Raw genomic sequence first — 27,765 nt, 5'->3', positions numbered from 1 at the left:
AAACTCAGCGCTCAAACAAGAAGGAGACTTGTGAGAGAAGCCACAGAGAGGCCAACAATCACTTTGAAGGAGCTACAGAGTTCAGTGGCTGGGAGTGGAGTAATGGTGCACCTGTCAACCATATCAAGAGCTCTGCATGACATTGGCCTATATGGGAGGGTGGTAAGAAAGAAGCCGTTACTCAAAAAGTACCATCTGAAAGCATGTCTGGAGTTTGCCAGAAAGCATGAGAGTGACCAAGCTGCGATGTGGGAAAAGGTTTTGTGGTCAGATGAGACCAAGATAGAGCTTTTTGGCCAAAACTCAAAGCGCTATGTGTGGCACAAACCTAACACTGCCCATGCCTCAAGACACACTATCCCTACAGTGAAGTATGGTGGTGGCAGCATCATGCTGTGGGGATGCTTCTCATCAGCAGGGGCTGGGCATCTTGTTACAATTGAAGGAAGAATGGATGGAGCAAAATACCAGAAAATACTGCAAGAGAGTCTGCTTCAGTCTTCTAAAAAACTGAAGCTTGGGAGAAAATTCACCTTTCAGAAGGACAATGATCCCAAGCACAAGGCCAAAGCAACATTGGAGTGGCTTAAGAACAAAGAGGTGAAGGTCCTACAGTGTCCCAGTCAAAGTCCTGATCTCAATCCCATTGAGAATCTGTGGCACTATTTGAAAATTGCGGTTCACAAGCGTCGTCCAACCAACCTGAACAACCTGGAGCAAATCTGCCAAGAAGAATGGGCCAAAATCACTCCGACACTGTGTGCAAAGCTGGTGCATACTTACCCCAAAAGACTTAAAGCTGTTATTGCAGCGAAAGGTGGCTCTACCAAATATTAATGTGTGGGGGTTGAATATTTATGCAAGCAAGATATTTCAGTTTTTTTTATTTTTCTTAAAAATATTTCCCAACATAAAACCAATGTCACCTTACAATAATTGATTTTGAGTTTCAGTGTTTTAAAATAAAATATCGAACAGAACGAAATTTCAATGTACCATTTGTAATTCAGCAATATGAGAGAATTGGTCAGGGGTCTGAATACTTTTGCAAGCCACTGAATACTTTTGCAAGCCCCTGTGTGTGTGTGTGTGTGTGTGTGTGTGTGTGTGTGTGTGTGTGTGTATATGTATATAATGTGTGTGTGGTTTTTTTTTTTGTTTTTTTTTCTCCTGTTTGACTAATTTACTAGTGATTACATCCTTGGCTTTAGACTTTGGTCAGAGCCCTTTAAGTGTGATTTCTAATCTGTATTTTAGAAGAATAGGTAAGGTTTTAGTTAGTGTTTTTATGTAAAATATTAAAGGAATAAACTTTTTCAGATTGTTTTAAAGTTAAATCTGTTGGGATTAACTACAGCTTTACCCACCTTGTCTGTGTTTAAGTTAACCATTGCTATCACCCACAAGCATCAGTGCAGAATAGGACAGGACTCCAAACATTATCCCCCATCCTGTCCCATCAGAACTTTAATGGAAAAGCACTGTTGTGGGACAAGAATTCTGGACTTGTGTGGGGAGATTGGATCTGAAGCCTCTTATAAGTGCAGTTTTCAGAGCTGAGCAGGGCAGGGTTTGGCTGGGTGAGCGGCACTTGTGGGGGAGGGTGTTAATTGGCTTTACAATTTCAGTGAGTTTGGCAAATATGAATTTGCAGTCATTTGCGGGAAACAAGTGGTTGCACGCGTCACTGCCTGTACATCCATGATGGTGGCACTAGAGGCCAATGTACATTGTTTTAAATATTGTGAACTCTAAAAATTTCCAATCGCATTGTATAAATTCCTGATATTAAATAAATAAAACTGTTAAATAGTCATCTGTGGTTTGTGTTTTCAATTCTGGCTGGTGGTGGATCTCAATTGGTGTGGCCCCCTTAAATGAAATACGAGCGAACTTGTGTAAGCTTCAAAGTAAGGAGCACCTACAGAGAAAGTATAGGTGTTATTTCGTTTCTGTATTTAGTTCTCCTTATGGGTAACTATCGTGCTGGCGTAGGCGGTACTACATTGTGCGGTCCGATCATTTGGTCAGGTGACAATACTACTAATATGACTGCTAATAATAAACATTTATATGAACGTGTGTTCATAACTATATGCACAAACTGTAAGTATTGTGTGGTTAATTATTGAGGGAGGTCCAACCCTTCTTAAAGGATGTACGGATAATAATCCTGATTTTTTTTAAAGACGATATTTTATATAATAAGGTTAAGTGTGATAAAAATCCCAGCAGGATAATTGTAGAACTTAATTTTTAGAGCTGTCTTTCTTTAGATAACTAAAATATACCTCATAATATTATTTTATGTAGCAAATATTTTAAAAAAAAATGTGCATGTATATATTTAAATAAAATGGGGGGGGGGCTCTATATATTTACTGCAATTTGGGTTATTTTTTTTCTACTGCTATATTCTGTGGCGATTTGGAAGTAGTTTTTAATGTCATCACTTGTCCAGTTTTCCTGTTGCAGAGACAGATTCATGGTTACACTCTGTTGTACCAGCTACACTGGTCTGCACTCCACTGAGAGCTACACTGAGGGCACAAAGGTGCTGTTAAGTTATTGAGCTTCTAAGTCACCAAGCTGTGATGACTGAAACAGAATATAAATGCAAAGTCATTCTCAACAAGAAGAAAAATACATTACTTAAATGTAACAGACCTCTTAAAGCTTCGTGTGCCAAAACATTTAAATTTTCCTCATTACAGTTGTTACTGAAATGTACAAATGGTTTAGTTTATATATATATATATATATAATATATATATATATATATATATATATATATATATATATATATAGCACCTTTCATAGTGGACCACAATCACAAAGCACTTTACAAGATACGAGACTAAAGTGTGTGAATTGTGCATCAGCTGCAGAGTCACTTACGACAACGTCTCACCTGAAAGATGGCGCACAAGGAGGTTAAGTGACTTGCTCAGGGTAACACAGAGTCACTGGTCGTAGGAACCAAGTTCCAACAAACACAGCTCGACAGTAGTAAACCGCTACAGAATACTTGTAAACAAAAGATCCCGAGTAGCACAGAATCAGAAAGCAATATGGTCTAGCAACAGATACACATCAGGAAACCTAAACACCACCAAGGGCACAAAGAAAGAAAACCCTAGAAAAGACATTAAAATAACAAGTCGCTGGCACTCCCGGATTCCTGCAAACCGAAGAGATGAAATGTTATCAAATGCCAGCCACCGTTTATATAAAACATAAATACAAATAATAAACAAAACAGTACCTCAGCTGACCGGGAGAGTTTGCACACACGCCCATCCCAAACAAACATCATCACAACATTTAAAGCCAATACAAAAAAACAAAATGAAATACATTGAAATCACACTGGGTTAGGTGGTGTAGCCAACTTACCAAACTGCAGAAACTTGCACAGGGGAGGAAAGGACTAAAACCAACAATAACTCAAGCACGGCACATTTTATAGATAAGACAATCAAGAATTGATTAATCAATGATCTGATTAAGGTGCAGCCACTTGTCCCTGGGATTACACCGTCCCACCCACTACATATATATGTTAAATGCATGCATACACGTCACACAATTACAGGAACCCTACAACCGAGAAGCTTTGTGTCAGTTTTACAATAGTCTGTTTCCAACTTTATCAGAGCTAATATAAATAAAATAGTGGGCACTAGGATAGGTTTAGAAAATATATCACGGTTGAATAATGATCTAGGACAAGTGTAAAAGTAATATGAAAAGAAAATCATTATTCTGTTCAAATGTATGACAACTTATAAGATGTATCGAGGTAGCCTGCCTGTTTCTCAAGGAGAGGCCCTTAGGGTAGACTCCACCCCCACAACAACAAGGTCTCTCAGAGGAGAAACATTATGAAAGCAGGATGCATTTGCATTAAAATGAATGCTGTAGCATGTTTTTTGTGTTTTCCATGAACTTTGTATAATGAAATTCTGAATGCTGATTAAAATAACAAGTTTACCGGTAGTTCTATTTCTTCATACTGTAAAAATCTCCAACTTCCTTTTCCAGTATCTTGCTTGAAGATTCCTAAAAGTGAGCCCACTGATTCCTTTTTCTTATTGTAGATTTCCATTGAAATGCTGCTTCTTATTTAAAATGGAGAGACTGACAATCAAATAAATAGTACTAATGTAATGTATAGTAACATATGTTCACAGATGCCTATTGTAGAAATTATGTTTAATCTTGGTAGAGTCTATCAAGTTTTAAAGACCTAAATAAATGTTGTCAAATGCTGACAGATTTAACTCCATCCCTGCCAACCTTACATCCCCACACACTCGATTTACATTTGCAGGGCTTTCGCCCTGCCAGTTACATGCATGCATAGTTTTCTGTTAAAAAATATGTTGGAACAAACCTATTTTAAATGTATATTGTGTTTTTTCACTTTCTTTAGCTACATACAGATCTGGACAAGGGTGACACTATAGTGAAGTACACTCTCTCAGGAGATGGAGCTGGCTCTATTTTTACAATCGACAAGACTACTGGGGACATTCATGCCTTAAGGAGACTTGACAGAGAAGAAAAGCCTTACTACACTTTACGTGCTCAGGCTGTAGATACAGAGACTGGCAGGCCTCTAGAGCCTGAATCAGAGTTTGTCATCAAGGTTCAGGATATAAATGACAATGAGCCTAAGTTTTTGGATGGTCCTTACACAGCTAGTGTACCAGAAATGTCTCCAGTAGGTAAGTGGATGTTTGTTTTATGGCTTTCCATGTGATCATATTACAGTACGCTACAGTCAAAATGTTCTAACTGTGAATTAACTTGCATTTTAATTATTAAATTGCATTTTACAGTGTGTGTGTGTGTATATATATATATATATATTATATATATATATATATATATATATATATATATATATATATATATGACACACACACAAATGTCTACAATGTGACGGGTGCACAAAATCAAATTTATGGTTCATAAAGGCAAGACTGCAATGCAACACGCAACATGCAAATCCTGCTAGATTGGGACATGTTCTATCATTAAGTGGCATTGCCATTGCTTAGTTTATTTAATTTCTATGTAACCCGCCAGGACAGATTTAGCAATTTACTCAATTAGAAATACAGCCTGAAAACCCATTCCAGACGGTTGCCAATGCTGAGGCACTAGGGAGGATGCATTTTGGTTGATCCCTGGAGGCAGCATTACACTTCAGCCATCAACACTGGACCAATAGGAAATCCACACTAGCTGGCAGAGGAAAGGCATTGAAAGCTGATATATTACAGCAAAGCTATATCTTGGTTGGTCCCTACCACTACTGTCTAATTTTATCTTGGCAAAAGCAGTCTAATATTAGAATGAAGTAAATAACAAAAAATCAGTACACAAAAACATGTTAATTGACATATTACTTTGTAAAGAGGGCAGCATTAAAAAGGTCTTATCCCAGTGATAATAATTCTGCCTTAATGTGTGTGTGTGTATGTGTGTGTGTGTGTGTGTGTGTGTGTGTGTGTGTGTGTGTGTGTGTGTGTATATATATATATATATATATATATATATATATATATATATATATATATTATATATATATATCAACCAAGTTAACTTGTTCGGGAGAACTCATGGGTCCAACTATATATATATTTTTTTTTTTTTTTTTGTGCAGAATGAGACACAATTAAACAGTAAACATTGAATATTTAGACAAGCATGTCAGAATTTGATCTAAAATGTGCATTTTCAGCAGAACATAATTGCATGCCTTGGTTATCCTCAGAGCAATTTTACACTGACAGTTGCACCACATATTGAATACAGGAAATTAGAATTTCCACAAGGGCATACTTTGCATCTCTATATTGAAGCTATTTTTACAACAGTTTCTGCATGCTATTGTGCCTAGAAAGGGTTGGTTTTCATTGTGAGATTACCTTCTACCCTAAAGTGGAATTAATATTATTGTGCAAGATATTCAGCAAGGTATTACTGAAGAATACAGAAGAATTTTTTTTTTCTTTCAAGTGGGTAAAGTACCAGTTTCTAGTTTTTATAAAAATATCCACAAAAAGATGAGCACATAATGCTGTATTTTATCTTATAATGTGCTAGCCTACACTGTCTATTAAGCATTTTTACATTGCGTTTTAATGATCCCTATAAACCTATATGGTGGGTGTCATACGTCAGAGGTAACACCCTAAACATAACAGCTTTCATTGATCTGAGTGCGCATAATCAGGATTAACTGGATGAGTACACAGCTTAATAAAGACATAACAGAAATCCCGACAGGTACATAAACAGCTTCTTCAGTAACCCAAGCTGCTTTTGATGCAATACAAGGACTATTTAGATTTATAAAGAACACGTTTAAAAGTTTGACAATGTGTGCTTTGAGAAACTCAAATTGCATGCATACGAAAAATACTAAGGTATAATTAATGCATAGATCTATAATATGTATCTACAAAATACATGTGTGTATCTATTAAGTGAAGTAATTTATCTAACACAATGTTTTATATAAATTGTCAGTTTTTTTTTTTTTTGTTATACGACAACAATTTTAAAACCTGTTTAACACATTTGATAAGTGTATTACCAGACATACAGTTACATAGTTACAATAATCACAACAACTGTTTCACAGGACAATAAAGGAGAAAGAAATATAATGAGTAATATGTAACTGGTAATATAACATGGTTCTTTTTTTATTAAGTAATAAGTAAGGACATTATATATTTTTTTTTTCTAAACGAGTAACAAGAAGTAGCTTTTTTTCAGTAACATGCCCAACACTGGTAATTCACATTGGCCCCGTCGAGTCTTCCAATGTTCTGAGGCTGAACAATTGTTATACTGCAAGAGCAGTGTGATGCATTATCGTCAGTCACATATTTAGACATTATTACAGAATTTAATAAGCTGCTGGTAACAACATACACTGTGCAGTTACTTGCAACAAACCAAACCAAAGGTGCGCAAGACAAGATTTTTTTTTTTTAATTATTTTTATAAAAAAATAAATAAATAAATAAATAAAGGCTGTTTAGAATTTTAGGGGCCTTTACTTGAGAATTAGGATTTCTGAAACTCTCTATTTTCTGATATGTATCATAAACCTAATTGATTGGTCATCATTGGATCACCCAGTAAAGGCCATTAGAAGCTATCTTATCTTGACCTTGCTCAGCTGCCAATCTTGGCTGAGACCCAGCCCACTATGTTGCATTGTCCTTTGCACACACAAGAGTAGGAGAGGAAAATCAGCTGGGGATAGTTGGCCTCACCGTATTTTAGCAACCTCTACTAGTAGGGTGCCCATCAATTCCACATGGAGACATCCCAGGCTGGACCCTAGTTTCAGGATTCAGTAGCTCAGTAACATCCGCTAATTTGGTTTGGTGGTTGAACAGAACAGGAACAGAGGTCAGGTGTTGACTTTTAGTCCTCCTAAAAAAGTAGGTAGATTACAGCAGTAAAGTCAACATTAGAATTGGGCAGGCCTTGACTGCATAATTCACACTGCACAACACACGGATATGCGTTTATCAGATGAGCCATCGGGGACCCATCCAACATTGAGATTCTTCTTCTTCTTCTTCTTCTTCTTCTTCTTCTTCTTCTTCTTCTTCTTCTTCTTCTTCTTCTTCTTCTTCTTCTTCTTCTTCTTCTTCTTCTTCTTCTTCTTCTTATTTAAATGACAATCACGTTTTAAACACATTTTCAAATGAAACCATACAAATATAAAAATAAAATAAAAAACAACACTAGACTCAAATTATTTGGATTTGGGCAATATTTAAATTTTGCAAGCTGTTTTCTTGTGGATGGAAAGGTAATGAAATGCAGCATTACAAATTAGTTTACAAAGAGACATGGGAATACAGTACCTAAACATAATGAGGTAGATGGCATGTTGCCGTTGAATTCATGGGGCAGAGCAATGAGGCCCCGTAGACATATACTTTTCAAAGTCAATGATACACTTCCAATGTAAAATTTGAATAGAGCACTTCAAGAAAATTAAATGTTAACCGAAAGTCAGCTGGCATGTATAAAAGAAAAGTCCAAGGCTAGAGGTTTAATTGCAAACTTTCCCCAAAGAGGGCTGGATTGGCCAAGTGAAATATTGAAAGCTATTTTAAGCCTTTCCTTTACATATTGTCTAATATCTTCTATTCATTCAGGTACTGCATCCAAACCATAGATAGTATAAAACAGTTGTATTCTTTATAGTAAATGGTAGTCAGGCCCCTTGAAAATACAGTATAGATAAATGTTACAGTCATTCACTGAAAGCTGCAGTCTGAGTTGTGCTGCGATTTAAAAAGTAAAGCCTTTATAATGTTTTCCCTTGTATCCAACATGCTAGGATTCTACACTTTTTTAATGGAAGAATCATTTTATCAGCAAGGCTATGGTTTTGAGAGCTGAAGTGCTTTGAAACACGTTGATCCAGCTTTTTGGTAATCATTGCAGACTTGGGAATGGCTTCCTGGAGTTTAACTGAATTGTCCAATAATGGGTAATTTCTCATATATATGCAGTTGAAATTGTTAAGCAAGTAATGCACTGATAGTCCAAAGCACTCTCTTATGGAACCCCTGGATTTCCATATGGACTGAACCTGGAAGACAATGCATACTTTTAGAATTGTAACTTCAACTCTGAACTGTCTGTGTCACAGTGTTCTTAGAACATGTATCTGTAAGTCACTGTGCAACTTTAACAACAGCAGTCTGCCTGGCTATTTCTACCATGCTGTCTGAAGAAGGTGGAAATCAAAATGTCATAGCTAATTATTAAAATTATGCATTTTTTGATCAATTGATTTATGAGTATCCTATTAGATCCTGATTCTCCTTGGATATAGAGCTGTTTGTTGTTTTTAAATTCTCTGTACTCCCTCTCTGTCTGGGTTTTTGTTTTGAAAAACAGCAAGATTAACCAGATGAGACTTGCTGCACTTGCGATTGCAATAAAGACATAAACAACTCTGTCCTTTTGTGTTTATAGAATCCCTCACTCATTTAATTTTTTTTTTTTTTTTTACTATACTCACTAAGTACTATTGTGACTCCGCTCTCTCTGTGTGGGTAAACATACACCCCTGTGCTTATCAGTATTTTAAGTCTTCTAGCTTTTTATTTTGCCTTAGTAAAAGGTGTGTTCCCCTTTCAGTAGAAGAAAACAGCTTACTCCATAAGGGAGATCAGATTTCAGCATCAGCAAGATTTTTCCTCATAATACACAATACCACAGATTTACTTTTTTCTTGCTTGTGACCGAACAAGGTAATATGCTTTGAGCTTGCCATCCCCTATTTGGAATGGCGATGAAGCACTGCAGTGAGTCATAAATATCACATTTCCACATCTGTGATGTTTATGGGGGTGAGGTGGATTTTTTTTACAAAAAAATAATATATATTAGACTCATTCCAGTGAGAGAGGACATCTTCAGTTATATCAGCCTTCCTGGTTGCATTATTGCAGTTAGAATTACACAAAAGATGTTACTTTTTTATTGCACTGCTTTTTGTACATTGTCATGAACAGACATATTAGTGTATTATAATTGTGCACATATTCACATACTAGAGTAATACAGTATAACAAATAAAATAACACCTTTTCCAACATTGAACAACGAATTGCATTTTCGGCACATGCCTTGTATGCTTTCAGAAAATGACAATAATTTTGGACGGCCCCTAACATCACTTAATACAATAGAAATTACTGAAATAAGATTGAGAGTTTTATGCCTTTTTAACAGATCACATACTGTTGTGTTGACCTGATTTTAAATTATAAAAATGCTATAATAAAACACAGTTTTCATAATACTCTCATATTCAACGACAACATTTATTTTCAAGTCAAGGGCCATTAGAATGCCAGCTGAGTTTTATTTTTGGAATATAAAACATCAAATGAAACAAAAATGTATTCATTTAATTCCACAATCAACAACAAAGCTCATTAACAAAAGTTATCAATGACTAACTTAAAGTTTTAGAAGATATCAGTACACACTATAGACACATTTGACTGCCTAATTACAATTACTGTAGCTCACCAGTATAGTTTAGAAGGAACCTTACTAATGTTGTTATTTATTCCATCAAAGACTGTAAACTACTTTGAGATGACCTACCACATAACATATGTTGTTGGAAAGCAAGTGTACCATTTAAGAAACAATTCTCATAAAGGGTCTGGGAATTAAGAAAATTAACGACACTATCTTGAGAAAAGTGTGTTAGTCATGTTGCGGAGCTGGGAAGAATTTGCATAATCAATGTGCCAGTATGTTATTCACTTTCCTGTATGATGTGTTACCTTCTAACAGCTGCAAGCCTATGATATGCTGCCTATAGTGAATAACAGACAGGCTGCTGTGAATTACGAGGTTTGAATTGCATCAAGGGTATCAGGTGATATCATAAAATTAATTTCAGCTCCGTTCTCTGTTTTTGTACTATGTGGTTTCCACGTTTTACACAGTGTAAAAAGTGGGCTAAATGAACACCGAGCTCCCCAACGCCTATTTCATGTAAGTGTCTAGTCTGCCTCCTACCTATTGTAAGTACCGGTATGTTTTCACAAGGTTTATATTGAAGGCAGTTTTCTTTATTGTGTTTGCCTAATGTGGGAATTTCAAAACGGGCCGATTTTCAGTGCTTGGATCAGCAGTTTAAAAGACATAGCACTGAGAATTAAAAAAAAAAAAAAATGTTGGTAGTTATGAATTGGCAATGTGACTTTATGGAACTTATGCCTATCTGAGATACAATTATAGTATATATTACATGGAGAATGTCAAGGCCCAGCTAAAAACATTGGATTTATTTATTTATTTATTTTTGCGCTAGCCGCAACCTTGTGTCTTGATGTCATACCTTATGAATAACAAATAAATAAATCCAGTATTTCACCTTTTGACAGATTTACAAGAAGAGGGTTAAGCAACCAGTATCACCTCTACTGTCTAGAAATTATAACTGTCTGCGAGATGTGTTTGATCTTGGATTGCCTTTCAGAACTATTTCAGAATGTGTAACAGCTTTGGTGTGAATAATGTTTTTACATTAATAACATCTTCGTTCTTTTCCGGTCAGGTAAAGTGGCACCGAGGTGCACTCAATGTTAGGCTGTGGCTGTGAGTGCATCTCTCAAATCTCACCAGCCTGTACGGAAAGGGTGTGGATCTGCTTTCCCTGAGCTAGGAGTGCTTTTACTACTTTTTAAAGCTGCAGGATTGCCCACATATCGATTTTCACAGATACTTTTGAACAAGACCCAGAAGGTCACATTTTACAGATGTACTCAGATTATAGTACTATCCCTGTTTTTTTTTTTTTTTTGTCAATATGCCATTGTATAAAGCTGAAAGCTAGGTTATCAATCCACTGGAAAGTAATCCAAATTAAACAAAACCTGTAGCCAGCATATAACATTTAGCAAAACAGAATGGATAACATTTATTACATTTAGAAGCCAATGATGTTTAATTTGGTGCTGTCTTCATTGTGTGTGTGTGTGTGTGTGTGTGTGTGTGTGTGTGTGTGTGTGTGTATATATATATATATATATATATATATATATATATATATATATATATTTCTCTCTCTCTCAAAAGGAACTTATGTGCAGATAAGTGCTACAGATGCTGATGATCCAACCTATGGCAACAGTGCCAGAGTAGTATACAGTATTTTACAAGGACAACCTTACTTCTCAGTTGACCCTAAAACAGGTAATCAAACAATCTTCTTTTTCTGATGCATTATACTAAAATACAATTTTCCGCAATTTATTTGTGTATTATTTATTTATTTATTTATTTTTTTTTTCCCACATTCTGGGTGTGAAGGTCACAGTAATCACTGCCAGCTGATTGCCCAAGTCATTGCAAGCTACTTTACTTGCTACACTTTACCTTTTTATACTGTGTTCTTGGTGTCGTATGTTATCTTGTCAATATGTTAATTGAGAGTTTATTATTGTAGAAATATAACATAAATATGATAACACCTTGTAATGCACCGTCAATTTGTAAACTGTTTTAAGCTATAGCTTTAAAAAAAAAAAAAAAAAAAAAAAGAAAACACCATAAAACTGGCTGTAGTTATATAACAACAGAACAAACCAAATTGAGAGCAGTTTATATGAATGGGGTAATCCCAAGTCATTTACAGTGTATCAGAAGTACAGTAATTACACATTTAAAAAGCTGTTTAAGGCCAGACCTTTATATATACACACACACACACACACATATATATATATATATATATATATATATATATATATATATATATATATATATATATTGTTCCTCTGTCTTACGGAGCCTGTGGGAGGACTGTGGTAGTGACGTTCCCAGACCAGGAAGCTGACAGAGACACTCCGACGGGTACTACGGGTGAAAGCACTGGTGCACGTATTTATTACAACAAAAATAACTAAAAAGGTTATACAAAATGCTCCGTTCAGTTATTTGCAATGAATTTTGTTCTGGGGGAGATCTGCCCTGCAGGCAGAATAACACATATCCAATCTGATTGGTTTATTATGGAAAGGAGGTGGGATTTTGTTTGAATGACATTTCTCCAATTGATTGGTTTACATTTAGAGGCGGGGTTATTTTTGACTTTTGACTGTTGAAAGAAGCCACTGATTTGGAGGGATATGAACTTGCAAACGTTTTCATTTAGAAAGCTTTGTTAGAGGTGTTCCTTAAACTTTCAAAGTTTTAATTGTTATTTTAACAAAACGTGCATGCATACTTTTACAGTATAAATTAAGCAATCTTATTTTTAAGCTTTAAATTTTAGCTCTGTTTTCAGAGCTTTTCCTTTATTCTAAAGCATTTATTTAAGCTTCCTTCATATTAATTCAGCAACATTTTCCAACATGCAGTCCCAGCTGTATTAATAAAGAAGGTATCTTTTTAATGTTTTACTTAATTTAGGCTAGTAATAGAGTGTGTCAGGTTTTTCTACAGAATATTCTTACTTTGAGCATTATTCAGAGAACTATGTTTCAATATGGTATCCTACATTTTCACAATGTATTAATGATATTATTTACTGCATGACCAAAAATATAGATATACATGTGTTTGCAAGAATGAAGGTCACAGAAGCGGTCATTCATAGTAATTCATTTTAAGGATAATATTATATAGGCCATTGTAACAGGGCGAGCAGCCCTGTACAGTGTTTATTTTAGAACGGGGTCTCACCCTCCGCTACTGTGTTATTTTGTATTTGTTTATTGATTTATATTTGTAGTTATAGATGACGGCGAACCGCCGTGTGTTTTGTTTGTTTATTATTTTGTATGACGGCACAGCCGTGTATTTTTGTGTTATTGTTTTAAAAAAAATGTATTTGTGTATAAATGACGGCGAACCGCCGTGCGTTTTGTTTTGCAGCGTGGATGGGAAGCCCATCCACGTTAATAATTAAAACCTGTGCTGAAGGTGTCCATCTCCCGAATTAATTAAGTGATTAATTTATTGCTAATCGGGAGATAGTCACTTGTATAAATACCTGCAGCTCTCTGGACTCCGGGTCGGGTGTTCAGAGGAGTAACGAGAGCGAGCGAGGAGGAACTAAAAAGAAAAGAAAAGTAAAGAAAAGAAAATAATAGAATGTAAGGATCCGTGAAGGCTACCACACTAAACATATCCAATATATGTATATTATCATAGTTTTCGATATTATACAAGATTCTCTCAAGACAATATTTTAGGGGACACACTGTTTTATTCATTAAATAAACCCACAATACATTTAAATACACCCGTTAATTCACCCGTTCTGAAACCAATACAATACATTCTTAGAGCCTATTTTCAAAAAGTGATGAGCATGTAAAAAACAAAAGTAAACCTTTTGCAAATCTATTTTTGTGCAAGCCTTTTAAATGAGAACACAACATTAAATTAGAGCAATACACATATTAATCAAATATCTGGTCCACAAGTCTTCAAAATGTGAATTTAGATTTATTGCTACACAAGTATTATATTTTGAAAAAACAAAACAGTATAATAAGACAGTGAAATACAAAGTTTTTTTTTTTTTTTTAATATACAAATAAAGTCACTGTCAAACATGAAGGTATTCCCAGAGTAGGCCTACTTGCAGCCCAGAATCATTACAAAATACTTATGCTATATAGAGACATATTGCAGCAAAACATAAAACCTTGTTTAACTATACCAGTACATATATACTTACTGTATTGTTATTTGATACATGTGTATGTTTAAAGTATGCTTTCTGCAATGTAGTTTGTTTGAAACCCTGTAGCAACAATCACTACAATCACACTACTGCTACACAAAGCGAACATGGGTTAGTAGCTTACTACTGGCAGTGTTGAATTAGGTGACTGAATGTAGGGTCACTGAGATTGTGAAGGCACGGCCGTAGCAGTAATTGGGGTCAACACAGATGAAAAGTTTTTGAAATGCACTCATTTTCCACGTTCATAATTTGAAATAAATTATGTTTGGGAGGGGCAATTCTGACAAAGTATTATTTTATTATTTTTTAGGTCTGGCCTGATCTACATACCATTTACATAGTATGATGTTTATGTGCACACATAAAGTAAAAATATGAATTTATGTACACTGTAGAAACAATAATTATTTAATAGTTTTCTATACAGGAATGCTGTTCCTATTGATTTAGAACATGGCTCTAATTATAAAACAGCTGTTACAAAAGATAAATATCAGTGCATCCCATGTGTGAATAGAGGTATTTATAAAGTTGAATTCCACTTTGAAAAAAAAAATTAGCAGTATGTTTCCATTAGATATGCAACCATGCAAATAGCACAGCACACTCTTTGATATATTTGTGATGGTTTCTGAGAATGCTGGGTTCCCGTGTAAAGCCCTTTAGCCCTACTAGTTATTGAACTTTAGTTTGAAATAGCAACTTCAATCATGAGTCACATAACAAAGACTGATGACTGTAATGGTAATAGTGACCATTACTACTCAGCAGAGTATGGTTGCAGTCCCAGATGGATAGAATAGAAAGTCTGCTCAAGGGTATATCATCAATGCTTAAAAAATGTCATGCCAATAAAATGGCTTAAAACATAAATAGTTTACTAGAGAGAGGAATTCTCTGTGCAAGATGAACCATGACACATTTTGGAAATGTGACTGTTAACCATAAACTCTTCTTTATGTCTGAAGCGAAGGACTGGTACCCTTGGTATGTTCAATAAATTCAAACTAGTGCACAACGTTCCCTAAAGATCAGTGGCCAAAACAGTAGAATAGTTTTATTTCATCCCATACATAGTTTGCATCTTAAGGCTGGTACTATCCTTGCACTATTGCTATTATGGCATTGGAGATACAATTTATTTTAATCCCTACTTCTGATCTAATACTGTATTCTAGTATTATTTGCACTTACTGTAAACTGTACTGCGTTTAAATATGGTTTTGTTCTGTAACCTTATATTGCCCTGTAACATCTGCCAAATAAACTTATAATAATAATAACAATTCATTATCAAAAACGGTTGTAAACACACATTTCTCTGCTTTAGGTCATGATACATTTTTTTTTTTCTTATGGTTTATATCAGAACCCAAGTCTAGTGGAATAGTTAAAACATTGAGTTGACCTGTCGTTAATTGTACTGGTCAGAAAGGTTGTACACGGTTTATACCTCAGTGTAAAGCCGGGCTTACACTGCACGATTTTTGCAATCAGGAGACGCAGCGCCACTCACACTTACCGATTGAGCTACGATTTCTCACTGTAGATCGGGGGTTGCAAGCTATACACACTACACGAGATATCTTGTCATGGACTGCAACATTTTTCATTGCAGAATCGTAGACATCATTAGGGAGAATCATGTACTCAAGCGAGGTGGCGATCACTGTTGCCTGTGCATTGTTTTGCACAGAGAAAAAGAAGAAAACGCAGAGAAGATCCATTTGGACACGCAATTGGCTTAATAGACTTGGCCAGTATGGACTGATGATGCAACTCCAGTCGAGGTGCCACCAAAATAATAAAATCTAACCTGTTCAAAAACCGCAACACTCGCTCATAGTACAAAATATTTATTAGATTAAAAGATTGGCATGGGACATTGGCTGTCAAGTGATCTTTATCAGAATACCAAATTCAAATTAATAATTTGAAGACTTTTAAACTAATAAATATTTTGTACTACAAGCAAGTGTTGCATTTTTGAACATACCAGAATACAACTTTAATAGTAGGCTGCTACAAGTTTGTTATAGGTTTAAATAGGCAACAACGTAATCTACATTCTCTCTATTTCACACACACACACACACACACACACACACACACACACACACAGACGTGCACCCCTCCTCGTATTTTGTATAAATTAGCAATACAAGTATACAGTAAGGGATTGAAAGGGATATCAAATACGAGTGACTGTAGAAATTGATTGCCAGGAGAGCACACACTACCACACACAGTATCTGCTTTGGCGTTAACAAGTTATAACAATTATTTACTTACCAGGTACCTTCACTGAGCGATCATGAGAGGAAATGTCACTTATGTCAAAGAGGGGTACAACCCGTCGGCCCGTAGCCCCTCACACACTTTACGAATTGCTTTGTCGGGGACTCAAGTTTTCTGACATGTTAGAAATTTGTCGGGACGTCGTAAGAGCGAAGGGAGATCGCAGAAGCTATTTGTCGACTTTAAGAAATTAGTCGCCGACTCCTCAGCTCGTCGGCGATCAACAAAAATCGTGCAGTGTAAGCTCGGCTTAAGTCTTCTTTGCAGTGGGGAAAGTTTTTAGATCTGAGAGTAGATCCAGTTTCAAACTTCAATAGACCCTTGTCTGAACATTTTTCTTATTAAGTTTGAACTATGTATGTCTGTCTCATTGTTGTGATTTAGAATTTAAGCTGTTGCTGGTAAGTTGTTATGCTCTAAGGATGTATGTATTATCTTCTGTGAAATTAAATACTTTCCTTTTTTCTAATTTAATTCCACGACTTCACCAGGAGTTATAAGGACAGCTTTACCGAACATGGATAGAGAGGTGAAAGAGCAGTACCAGGTTCTCATCCAGGCTAAGGATATGGGCGGACAATTGGGAGGGTTAGCTGGGACAACCACTGTTAACATTACTCTTGCTGATGTCAATGACAACCCACCCAGATTTCCAAAAAGTAAGTGAAAATTAAAGTGATATGTTTGTTTTATTCCTACTTGCAAAGTACTTGTCTTACCTTGTTAAGTTGACTGTATTTGCAAATCTGCTAAATGTGGGTTCCTTGTTTGAGGTGCCATTTGGGAGATAATTCACCCACTGATATTCACATACACTATATATTGAAATGCATAACCTATATACTGAAATGCTTACACTGTATACTCAAATGCATACACTGTGGTAATATATTCCACAGGCTAAAAAGATGTGTCAAGGACTCAGGAATAACTGACTTTTGTTGGACTTCATGGGATAACTGGGGTTTAGGTTGATTTACCAAAAGCTCTTTCTATCTGTCCTTTATCACCTTCTTTAATCTTCTGATATTTATGTGCATTGGAGTTACTTGCTACTAGTTTTGTAAAATGAACAGGTGTTGTTTGTCACTGTAATCGGAGCTTTGGCAGGTATTGTATAATCAACATATTTAAATATGTTGATTACTATTATTAATAAGGTAATCTAATTCCAATGATGTATTACAGCATTTAACTGACTCGCTGGGTCCCATGCAGCAGCTAAGTAAGCTTACCTGGGAGACTGTGTTCATTTTTTGTAATGTTTAACAGTGAGCAGATCAGATGTTAGTCTTTGCTTATCTGCCTGACAGGCTCATGCTGGAAGTGGCAAGCAATTTCTGGGATCGATATAAGACTCCTATTGCATAGCACTTTCACGCATTCCAGGTTTTAATATGTGCTTGATTAGCACCAGTGTACAGGTAACAAGCTCAGGGGTGTCTTATAAAACTCAAAGAAAGTAGTAAAACCAGGAATGCATCAAAATGTTATGCAATGGGAGTCTTATTCCTATCACCGAATCTAGCTGTACATAATTATAATGGGTACCAGTACATAACCACCTTCATATATTTCAAATATGGCTGTGGTTTTATGTTTGATGCATTGTTGGTTTTATAATGGAAACTGTTTTAAACCGGGCTTACACTGCATGATTTTTGCAATCGGGAGACGCAGCGCCACTCACGCTTACCGATTGAACTACGATTTCTCACTGTAGATAATTGCAAGCTACACACACTACACGAGATATCTTGTCGCGGACTGCGCCTATTTTCATTGCAGAATCGTAGACATCATACGGGAGAATCGTGGACTCAAGCAAGGCGGTGATCAATGTTGTCTGTGTATTGTTTTGCACAGAAAAAAAGAAGAAAACGTGGAGAAGATCCATTTGAATGCGCAGTTGGCTTAATTGACGTTGCCAGTACGGACTGATGCTGCAACTCGAGTCGAGGTGCAAAATCTAATCTGTTCAAAAAGCGGAACACTCGCTCATAGTACAAAATGTTTATTAGATTAAAATATTGGCATGGGAGATTGGCTGTCAAGCGATCTTCATCTGAATACCAAATTCCAATGAATAATTTAAGACTTTTAAACTGATAAATATTTTGTACTACGAACGAGTGTTGCACTTTTGAACAGACTAGAATACAATAATAGTAGGCTACTACAAGTTTGTTATAGGTTTAAATAGGCAACAACGTAATATACATTCTCTCTATTTATAACAAACACACACACACACACACACACACACACACACAGATGCGCACCCCTCATCCTCGTTTTTTGAATAAATTAGCAATACAAGCATACAGTAGGGGTTTGAAAGGGATATCGAATATGAGTGCCTGTAGAAATTGATTGCCAGGAGAGCACACACAACGCCGAAGCAGATACTGCGTGGTAAACAAGTTATAACAATCATTTACTTATCAGGTACCTTCAAGGAGCGATCATGATAGGAAATGTCGCTTATGTCAAAGAGGGGCACAACCTTTATCTCCGTCACTATTGTTTCTAGCTTTTCCTATTGACTGCTGGCAGCATTTGTCAAGAAATCGGCCCGTATCCCCTCACACACTTCACGAATTGCTTTGTCAGGGACTAAACTTTTCTGACATGTTAGAAATTTGTCGGGACGTCGTAAGCGCGTCGGAAGATTGCAGAAGCTATTAACGGGGCATAATAGACTGTCTCACCGACCATTTTGTCCCCGACAACCTCAATTTGTCCCAGATTTTAATAAATTAGTCGGCGACTCCTCAGCTCATCGGCAAAAATCATGCAGTGTAAACCCGGCATTAGTTGAAAACATGGTTCTTCCATATTTTCATTTCATATGTTCCACTAATTTAAAAGAGTTTTTAAACAATATTGTTTTATTATAATTTTTTTATAATAGGTATCTTCCACCTTAGAGTGCCAGAGTCTTCTCGGGTGGGATCATCTGTTGGAAGAATTAAAGCTCGTGACCCTGATGCTGGTAAAAGCGCTGAGATTGAGTACAGCATAGTTCCAGGAGATGGTGGAAACATGTTTGACATTACAACAAACGACCACACTCAAGATGGAATTCTTATACTTAAAAAGGTACATTCAATTAATTTACATATGGTGTAAATTGGAAATTCTGGCCTGTGATTGGTTAAAACCTCATCATAGAAGCAAAAATAGATTTAACTATTGCCCTCACATCCTTACACCCCTGAGCAATAGTCTCAGACTGTCATTGGTTCAAATCACTGTCAGTCCTGCCACTTTTGAAAGGAACACCCTCCACCCCCACTCCTAAACAACAAGATAAAATGCCTGAATGAAAAAACTGCTGAATGCCGATTCTGTGACAGAAATTGAATTACAAAGCATACTACAAAAGAAAGAAAAGAATCACACTCATAACACCTATTTTACTCCAAAAATGTTGGCAACCTGTTGCACTGGTAGTAGTATATTACTTCAGTATGTGTACAGCATTAAGATATTGGTGTCAAAAATGTTTACATTTTTTTTTCATACGCGAAAAACACATAATAAACGGCTTGCAAATATTTATGGAATTACAGTATATAAAGTCATATTTACTATCCAACCTTGCCTTATTATTTTGACTGACTCATATATTAAATATGTACTACTGACTCAGGTTTTTATTAACCCTAACCCTTAGCTAAAAATTAACAATGTTTGCTAACAGTTAACAAACTAAAAAAGAAACCCTTAAAATAAAGCGTGAAATATATATATATATATAACAAATATTTTTTAAGTATTCGGTTACAAAAATCAGATTTCCTCTTTATAAATGTTTTAGAAAGCAAAAAGTATACAAACCAGATTATGCGCGTGCATGCATAGTAATCTCTATGGAAGGCCATCTGGATCAAAAATATGTTGTGCTGCTTTGGAGCGAGTGAGAATCTCATGGGACAGAAAAAAGGCCTTGCTTAAACAGTGTCCAACTTGCTGGAAATGTTGTGTAGTTATTTGTATATAGATTTTGTATATTATATATTTTTTGTAGTGACTTTCTGTTAGGTGGAATGTAACAAACGAGAACCAAAATGGTGAGGTTTTTTCCCCTTCATTGTACAATGCCATTTCTGCGTTTGTTTTATTTTAAGTGTTTAACGTTTTCATTTGCTTGTTCAGCTACATAAAGACACAAACAAACCTCATGATATTACTTTATGAAACCGTGTCAATGGTCACTGTTTACTGTGAAGAAACGGCAATGGCAAGGAATGAAAAAAAGTAAAAAATAAATAAAATGCGGTTCATGTACTATTTATTTCAGGAATAAACAAAACAACATTTAAGTTGAACTACTATTTGGCATTCATTGTTTTGTAGTTAATTCACTGGGGTAAAGTAAGTCCTACAGAACATATTCTTTACTCCTGGGATATTTTTCTATTTTAACGTGTTACATATTGTAACGTCTTGCTGTAAAATAAAGGCACACACACAACAGGGACCATGCCCCCTGCCCCTGCTGCACTGCTGTCTCTGCCTGCATTCTGAGCAATACAATGTATTTATTGTATTTGGAAAATGAACGAATATTAAATTATGAGCGAATACCTAAACATGAAAATCCTGTGTGTGTGTATATATATATATACAAAATAGTTATAAGTACTGTAGACATGTCAGAGACAAACCATTATGAGATATACTTGCTTGCCAAGTGTCCTCTGTCACAGTTTATTATGGGCATTTCTGCTTACTGGAAGTGGCTGTCCAAGACACAGATCTGCACGATTTACCTTTCAGTCAGGTACTTTTTGCATCTGTCATCTCTTATTCAAACTTCTTTGACCTGAATGTGTCTTGCACAAGTCACAGTCTAAACTAAATAAGGAAACAACATCACAGATTTTCATTGAGGCTTTAGTTGAGAAGACTGTACACTGATGAGGATTAAGTGACCCTTGACTTTGTAAAATCCAAACATGAACTACTTTAAAGTAAAATGCTTTCAAAATGAAAAAGGCTAAGAACTGACTGTAGCATCTCATCTTAGTTGAAAATGTTTTCATGTCTTGTACACAACTGAGGTATTCCAGTCTTGGCTCCATGGGCAAAGTAGTATATAGTAGTTTATAAAGTATGCAGTGCCATCTATGGCGTTTGAATGATAATTACAGATAATAAAAGAGTACAGGCTGCAATTAGCTGTCCCTGCATTTCTATGATCCATTCTCTAGCTACTGCATGCAGTATATTCACAATTGACCATTGAGACGCCAGGAACCAATGAAGTATAGTAAGGTTGATAACATGCAAACTCAAGCTGTGCAGAAAAATTGCACACATTCAATTTAAATATTATGAGTAATTAATATATTGTCAGTGCATTAAACACCCAGTACACTGCTTATCTGGAGGACTGGATGCAGGTGTAGGTATCTTAGTAGTTTTAAGGGTTTAACAACCCACATCACAGAGACAGTGAACACTTTGAGACATTGAAGCTTTTCTCATAATGGATCTGGAAACTTATAAGCATGTACTTTTAATTACCCTTGTTCTGTAGAAGCTGACTCACACTTGAAGGATCTGTTGTATGACCAATTCTTCCCCTAAACAGCTCATTGTAATGTTTAAATTATTGACTAGAATTTTATGTGAATAAAGGTAGCCTCTAAACACAAGCAGAAATTAATTGAACATTGCCTGATTTCAATATTTTCGCTGTAACAGTGCAATATACTTAATTACATCTGGTACTGTTTGAGGTGAACTGATGGCATGGCCAAATTATAGAGGAAGCCTGTACTCTGGTAGTCAACTAATGTTCAATAGAGGACCTATTGGTTGGGACTGTAAAACTCATCACCTTCCCAGAGAAATACTTTAATCAAAAACAGAAAAAAAAAAGATCTCGCTTATACAGACGTGTTATTAAAATCGCTTAGCCCAGTACAAACTAATTTAGACAAAATGCACTTCTTGTGATTGATTTCTTGGGTAGCAACTTCAGGGCACACCTGCACATATGGTGTAAATTAAATAATTTCTGGGTCAATGAAATGTGATATAATCATAGAGGAGACAGGCACTCTGATATTAAACTATATGAGTATACCCCATCATAACTAGATTATACCAAAACAAGTGCAAAAACGTGCACATATTTTACTGATATTTTACCGACTACTAATAAACAGAACAAGCTTCATAAAAAATGGATCACCCTGTTTCTGCTTCCAAGCTTCAGGCAGGTTTTATATTTTTTAAGTATTTGTAAAAACTTACAAATAGACAGGCAAAAAGATCTAAGACAAAAAGGGAATCTTTACATGAAGCTACATATTTTGCATTCAGAAAAAAATACAAAAAAACACATGAATAAAAACTATCTGCCTGGAGATAAGGATTTTAAATGCATCGTCTTAGTGTGTATTTAAAGAACTCTTATAAATGATGACTGTCAATAATGGCTTTTTGGCTTACAAATTACTTTAATAATGACATTTCTAGAATATTCTAAATATCAATTGATATTTGCTAATGTGCCCTTCATTAAAATGTATAATTGAAGCTTGCCTAGAGCTCATTTCTGTAGCATTGTACTTGCAACTTTGCTTAGACTTATGGGGAAAATCAAAGTGAGAGGAACATACTGTTTTTTGTAAATATTTTTTCTCAGAGGAGCAGTTTTGCCTCCTGCAGATTTGATAGAAGCTCACAGACTAATGATTTCACAAAGGAGCAAGCTTTATTTAAAGCACATTTTCCAGGTTGTGTTGTTTTGGAAATGTAAACAAAAATTAAAATAAAAATATATATATTGATGGTTGAACAGCAAAAATCCTAAAGAGATAATATTAAAAGAAAATTTTATGTTGGAACTGGAACAACTTTATATAAAAGAATTCAGAACCACATTTCATTAATTAGAAAAAAAAAATGAATGAACCAATAGTACAGTACTTCAACAGTCAAGGACATGACATAAATGATGTAAAGTTTGTAGTATTAGACAATGCGACATATACAAACTAAAATAACTTAAAAAAAAATACAAACTGGTGATATTATAATAATACAAAAACTATTCCATACCTATAAATGTGCATACAACATGTGTTTAAACTATATAAATATATACTGTCATGTATTCCTTTATTTATTTTCGGTTCTGAACTGTACCTTCTCTTTAGGATTTTTGCTGCTCAACCATCAAATGACGAGACAACTGTTGATTAGGAGCAATATTTACTGGTCTATGTAGATAGTCATTTAGGTTGAGAGAAAACATACCATGTAAACGGAAACATAAAGCAGGCTGATAAATGTCAACCTGAGACTGAAGTGGGAGACATTAAGCAGCCTCTACATAATTCCTCTCCACACCAGCTATCTTACCAAGCATGACACAAGGTTGTAGAGGCCTTTAGAGAAAAAAAAAAAAAAAAAAAAAAAAAACACTTGTGCATCTATCAAAGACTCTTCAGCGCTGTAGCCTTGACCTCTTCTCTACAGGCATGTATAACCTTCTGTCACACCAGGACAGTGCAGTAGTGTAAATGGGGATTATTTACAAGAAGTAGCCCAGAGTACAGTATATCTGTATTGTGACTGGTTTGTGGATGATTTCACCATCACATTGTCTCCTTACTTTCTGAATTACTTATATAACATTTTTTTTGTTTCCCCTCAAACAATGCTTTTGAGTTAGCCCGATAAAGTCAAAATACATTTAGCAGTACACTGATATACTGTACGAATGAAAGCCAAGCGTACACAGTAAACAGCAGTACGGACCTTGGCTTTTTTTTACAGCAGTTGCAAAGCTTCAATTCATACTTCACAGGTAAAAGATGCCCAGAGAAACATGCAAAGGCGCTTTACAAGAGACCCCAGCGACTCACCAGAATGATGTATTTTTACACAAATTATTTTGAAAATAGCAGACTTAGGCTTTAGAACTTGGTTAGCAGCTTGGGCAAATAGGTTAACTCTTATCTACACAGTGTAACACTCCACTACTGGTAGACAGATTCAACATTGCAGTGCATTGTTTTGTTGCTAAACTGTCTACACACAAATAATGTTGTGATACTCATGCTGTCCCAATACTCTCGGTTTGCTTTCAGTGCATCAAAACTGCAGTTTAATTCCTCTGAAATGGAGGTCATGCTCATATGCCTGCTGATATCACTGTCACAGCTGTTAGGTTTTTTTGGACAGATTTGATTTAGAATCAAAGCCCAGTTTGTTTTAATGCTCTTTCTTAAACTCTATTTTCTTTTCTTAGCTATGCAGAGCCCACCTATGTCTCCAAGATGAATTCTGAAATTCAAGAAAACACCCATGGATTATTAATTCAATGGACACTGGTTTTTCAAATCTTTGATTTACAAACAGCAGCTTGAATAGAACATAATAGAGAGCCCCAATATAGAAAAAGTACTAGACAGTGATGGTTATTCCTTTTGTGATGATTCCAAAATGCAACAATTATTGTTTACAGACACTGTGAAAGATAATAGACAACCCAGTATACAGGATGTTCAATGAAAATGCCCTTGATTTATTATTAGACAGCAAGTTGAAAATCTCATTAATTCCACATGGAACAGGAGTTTACATGTAGATATGACTGTTGGTGTATATGTGGGGGAGAATGATGATTCCTATTTATGTGTCTTCTAGCCATTAGACTTTGAAACAAAAAAGGCATATACTTTCAAAGTGGAAGCCTCGAATGCTCATCTAGACCATCGGTTTCATGCCTTCGGACCATATAAAGACACAGCTACTGTCAAGATTAATATTTTGGATGTGGATGAGCCTCCAGTATTCACCAAACCTTCTTACACGATGGATGTGTATGAAGACACCCCTGTTGGTATTATTATAGGGGCAGTGACCGCTCAAGACCTGGATGCTGGTAGCAGTCCTGTAAGGTAAATTCTTAGTTTGAACACGTTATTGTCTTCAGAATATATCATAACATACCTGTATGCATGATTTACTACACTGTATAATATTCTGAAGAAACATCAAACTAATCAAATGTTGGTATATTTCATGCTATAATATTTTGTTTATAATTTATACAGTGAAGTTCTATGTGTTCATTTGGTAGCCTAGGAGTCTTTTTTGTTTCTAAGCAGGTATTTAAATATGTAACAGTAGAATAGAAAAGTGCTACAAACACAAACTTTGCTGCAATGCAGGGCAATACACTGTTCCCCTTTCAATTCGAAGACGATCAACAACAATACTTTTGGGATATGCCTGCCATAGGTCAGGTATTTACTGAGCATTTTATGTCAGAGCTGCCAGTAGGCCCCTCCGGGGAGTGACGTCCTTGGTCCTGCCTACCGAAGGAATAAATAGTCACTCCGTAGAGATCACTTTCTCTTTTGCTTCTCACATCAGTAAGGTACATAAGGTAAGTCTAACTAACCTGTTACGTTGCTGTTATTGAGTCTGTGCAAATGAGCTCTCACTTGAGTTTTCTGGAGTTCCCCTGCAATTTATTGCCTGCAATTCATTGCTTGAAGTCGGCTTGCCACTTCCCTAGAATCAGAAACTTATAAGCTATAAATGCTGTGCAACTGCTTTGCAGTTGTGGTCTGCTTTCTAACTTTACAGAGTGTGCTGTTTTGTATTTTTTCCTCTGATATTTGCAGCAAAAAAAAAAAAAAGATGCGTGTTGAGTCGATTCCTTGGTGCAAAAATCTCATCGTTCACCGCGCAGTGAATTTCTACCCTCACAGCTCTTGTTGTGTATGTGCGTGTGTGTTTTCTTACTGCCTTGCAGTTAAAAAAAAGAAAGACACACGTGATTCCTCCTCTGGGACCCAGCTCTGCTGCGACCCCCTGTTGAGTTGACTCAGCCCACCTACTCGCCGCACTTGGGAAAAAAAAAAAAAAAGAAATAATAATATAGGATTTCACAGCTCACCCGCTTGGTGTGGTGACTTTTTCCTCATAGTTAACTACTGTGTGTGCGTGCTTGTGTGTGTGTACCTGTGTCTTTCTTATTACAGCTTTAAGTTAAAAAAGAATAAAAAATTACTGTCTGTAGGCTGTGCTCCACTCCGCTAGGTGCTGCCCCAGTTGTGTGACTGCATGCGGTCCACACAAAAGCACTCTTGCCCAGTACCCTTGGTGATTACACCCTCAGTGCTAAGTGCCCCTGGTGCTTCGACGCCCTGATGCTCTCTGTCTGTAGGCTCTGCTCCACTCCGCTGCATGCTGCGTGCTGCCCAGTTGTGTGACTGTACGCGGTTCAGACTAAGCACCCTTGCCCAGTACCCTCAGTGCCTTGGTGCCCTCTGCCTGTAGGAGGTGCTCCACTTCGCTGCAAACTATGCACTGCACCTGTTGTGTGACTGCGCACGAGCCCTTCGCAGAGCATTCCCTGCACGCAGGTTCCAGCCAGTCAATCTCGCAGCCGCTCAAGGTCTCCTTCAAGGAACATTAAGCGAGCAAGAAACTCGAAGCAGGTAAAGGATATGAAGAGCCACATGGCTCAGGTTCTGGAGTACCTGGTCAGGCAGCAGACTCTTTCCCCTGCTGTACCTCCGGCCTCTGCCCTGGGACTGACCTCGACCTCACTGGCCGTCACCCAGGACATCTCAGAGCAAGACGTGGCGATGAGACAATGAGAGACCCATGAACCCCACTTTCCACTTAAACTAGTCAGTGGACCTAGAGGCTTTCCACCCCCATCCTTTTTCTTCGGAGGAGGATCGGAGATTGAATTCGCTCTTCCCGGTTCGGGCATTGAGAGGTTATGTGGGACGAGAGCACTGTGTTAGGCTGACTAGCAATTCTTCTGTCATGGTGAAAGGACCCTGGGTCAAGCCTTCTCGAAGTAGCAACTGTCCCACTGGATTGTGGATACAATTTCAACTGCATATACTAATGCCTGGTCTACCCAAACCTCGGCTGGTGGCTACATCATGGGCCCCCTTTACAGGAGCTTCATTGACAGATATTTGTACTGTGGCTAGCTGGGCTACTCCGCATATATTCACCAGGTTCTACGGAATCAACATGGAAGATTCTGCAGTACCTTCATTAGGCACAAGGGTCCTTTAGGTTGCACACTCACACCACAAACATTAGTTTGGCGGTAGCAAGACGTCCCTCGTCTGCTGTCTCCGCTCATGCTCCCTCGCGACAGCTTTGATATACTTTCCCAAAAGTATTGT

General features: G+C 36.5%; 1 protein-coding gene across 1 annotated transcript in view; it reads left to right on the top strand.

Annotated features, from left to right (window-relative positions):
- The window catches only part of LOC121312743 (cadherin-12-like), a 105,577-nt gene that overhangs the window by 57,526 nt on the left and 20,286 nt on the right, over positions 1-27,765 (top strand). Inside the window, exons 3-7 of the mRNA XM_041244471.1 lie at positions 4,436-4,730; positions 11,659-11,775; positions 17,068-17,235; positions 19,491-19,678; positions 25,250-25,503. Of these exons, the coding sequence (XP_041100405.1) occupies positions 4,436-4,730; positions 11,659-11,775; positions 17,068-17,235; positions 19,491-19,678; positions 25,250-25,503 (1,022 nt within the window). The remainder of the gene's footprint in view (positions 1-4,435; positions 4,731-11,658; positions 11,776-17,067; positions 17,236-19,490; positions 19,679-25,249; positions 25,504-27,765) is intronic.

Source organism: Polyodon spathula, chromosome 3, assembly GCF_017654505.1.
Source record: "Polyodon spathula isolate WHYD16114869_AA chromosome 3, ASM1765450v1, whole genome shotgun sequence".
Taxonomy (NCBI): Eukaryota; Metazoa; Chordata; class Actinopteri; order Acipenseriformes; family Polyodontidae; genus Polyodon; species Polyodon spathula.
This window is presented reverse-complemented; position numbering and strand designations above follow the sequence as displayed.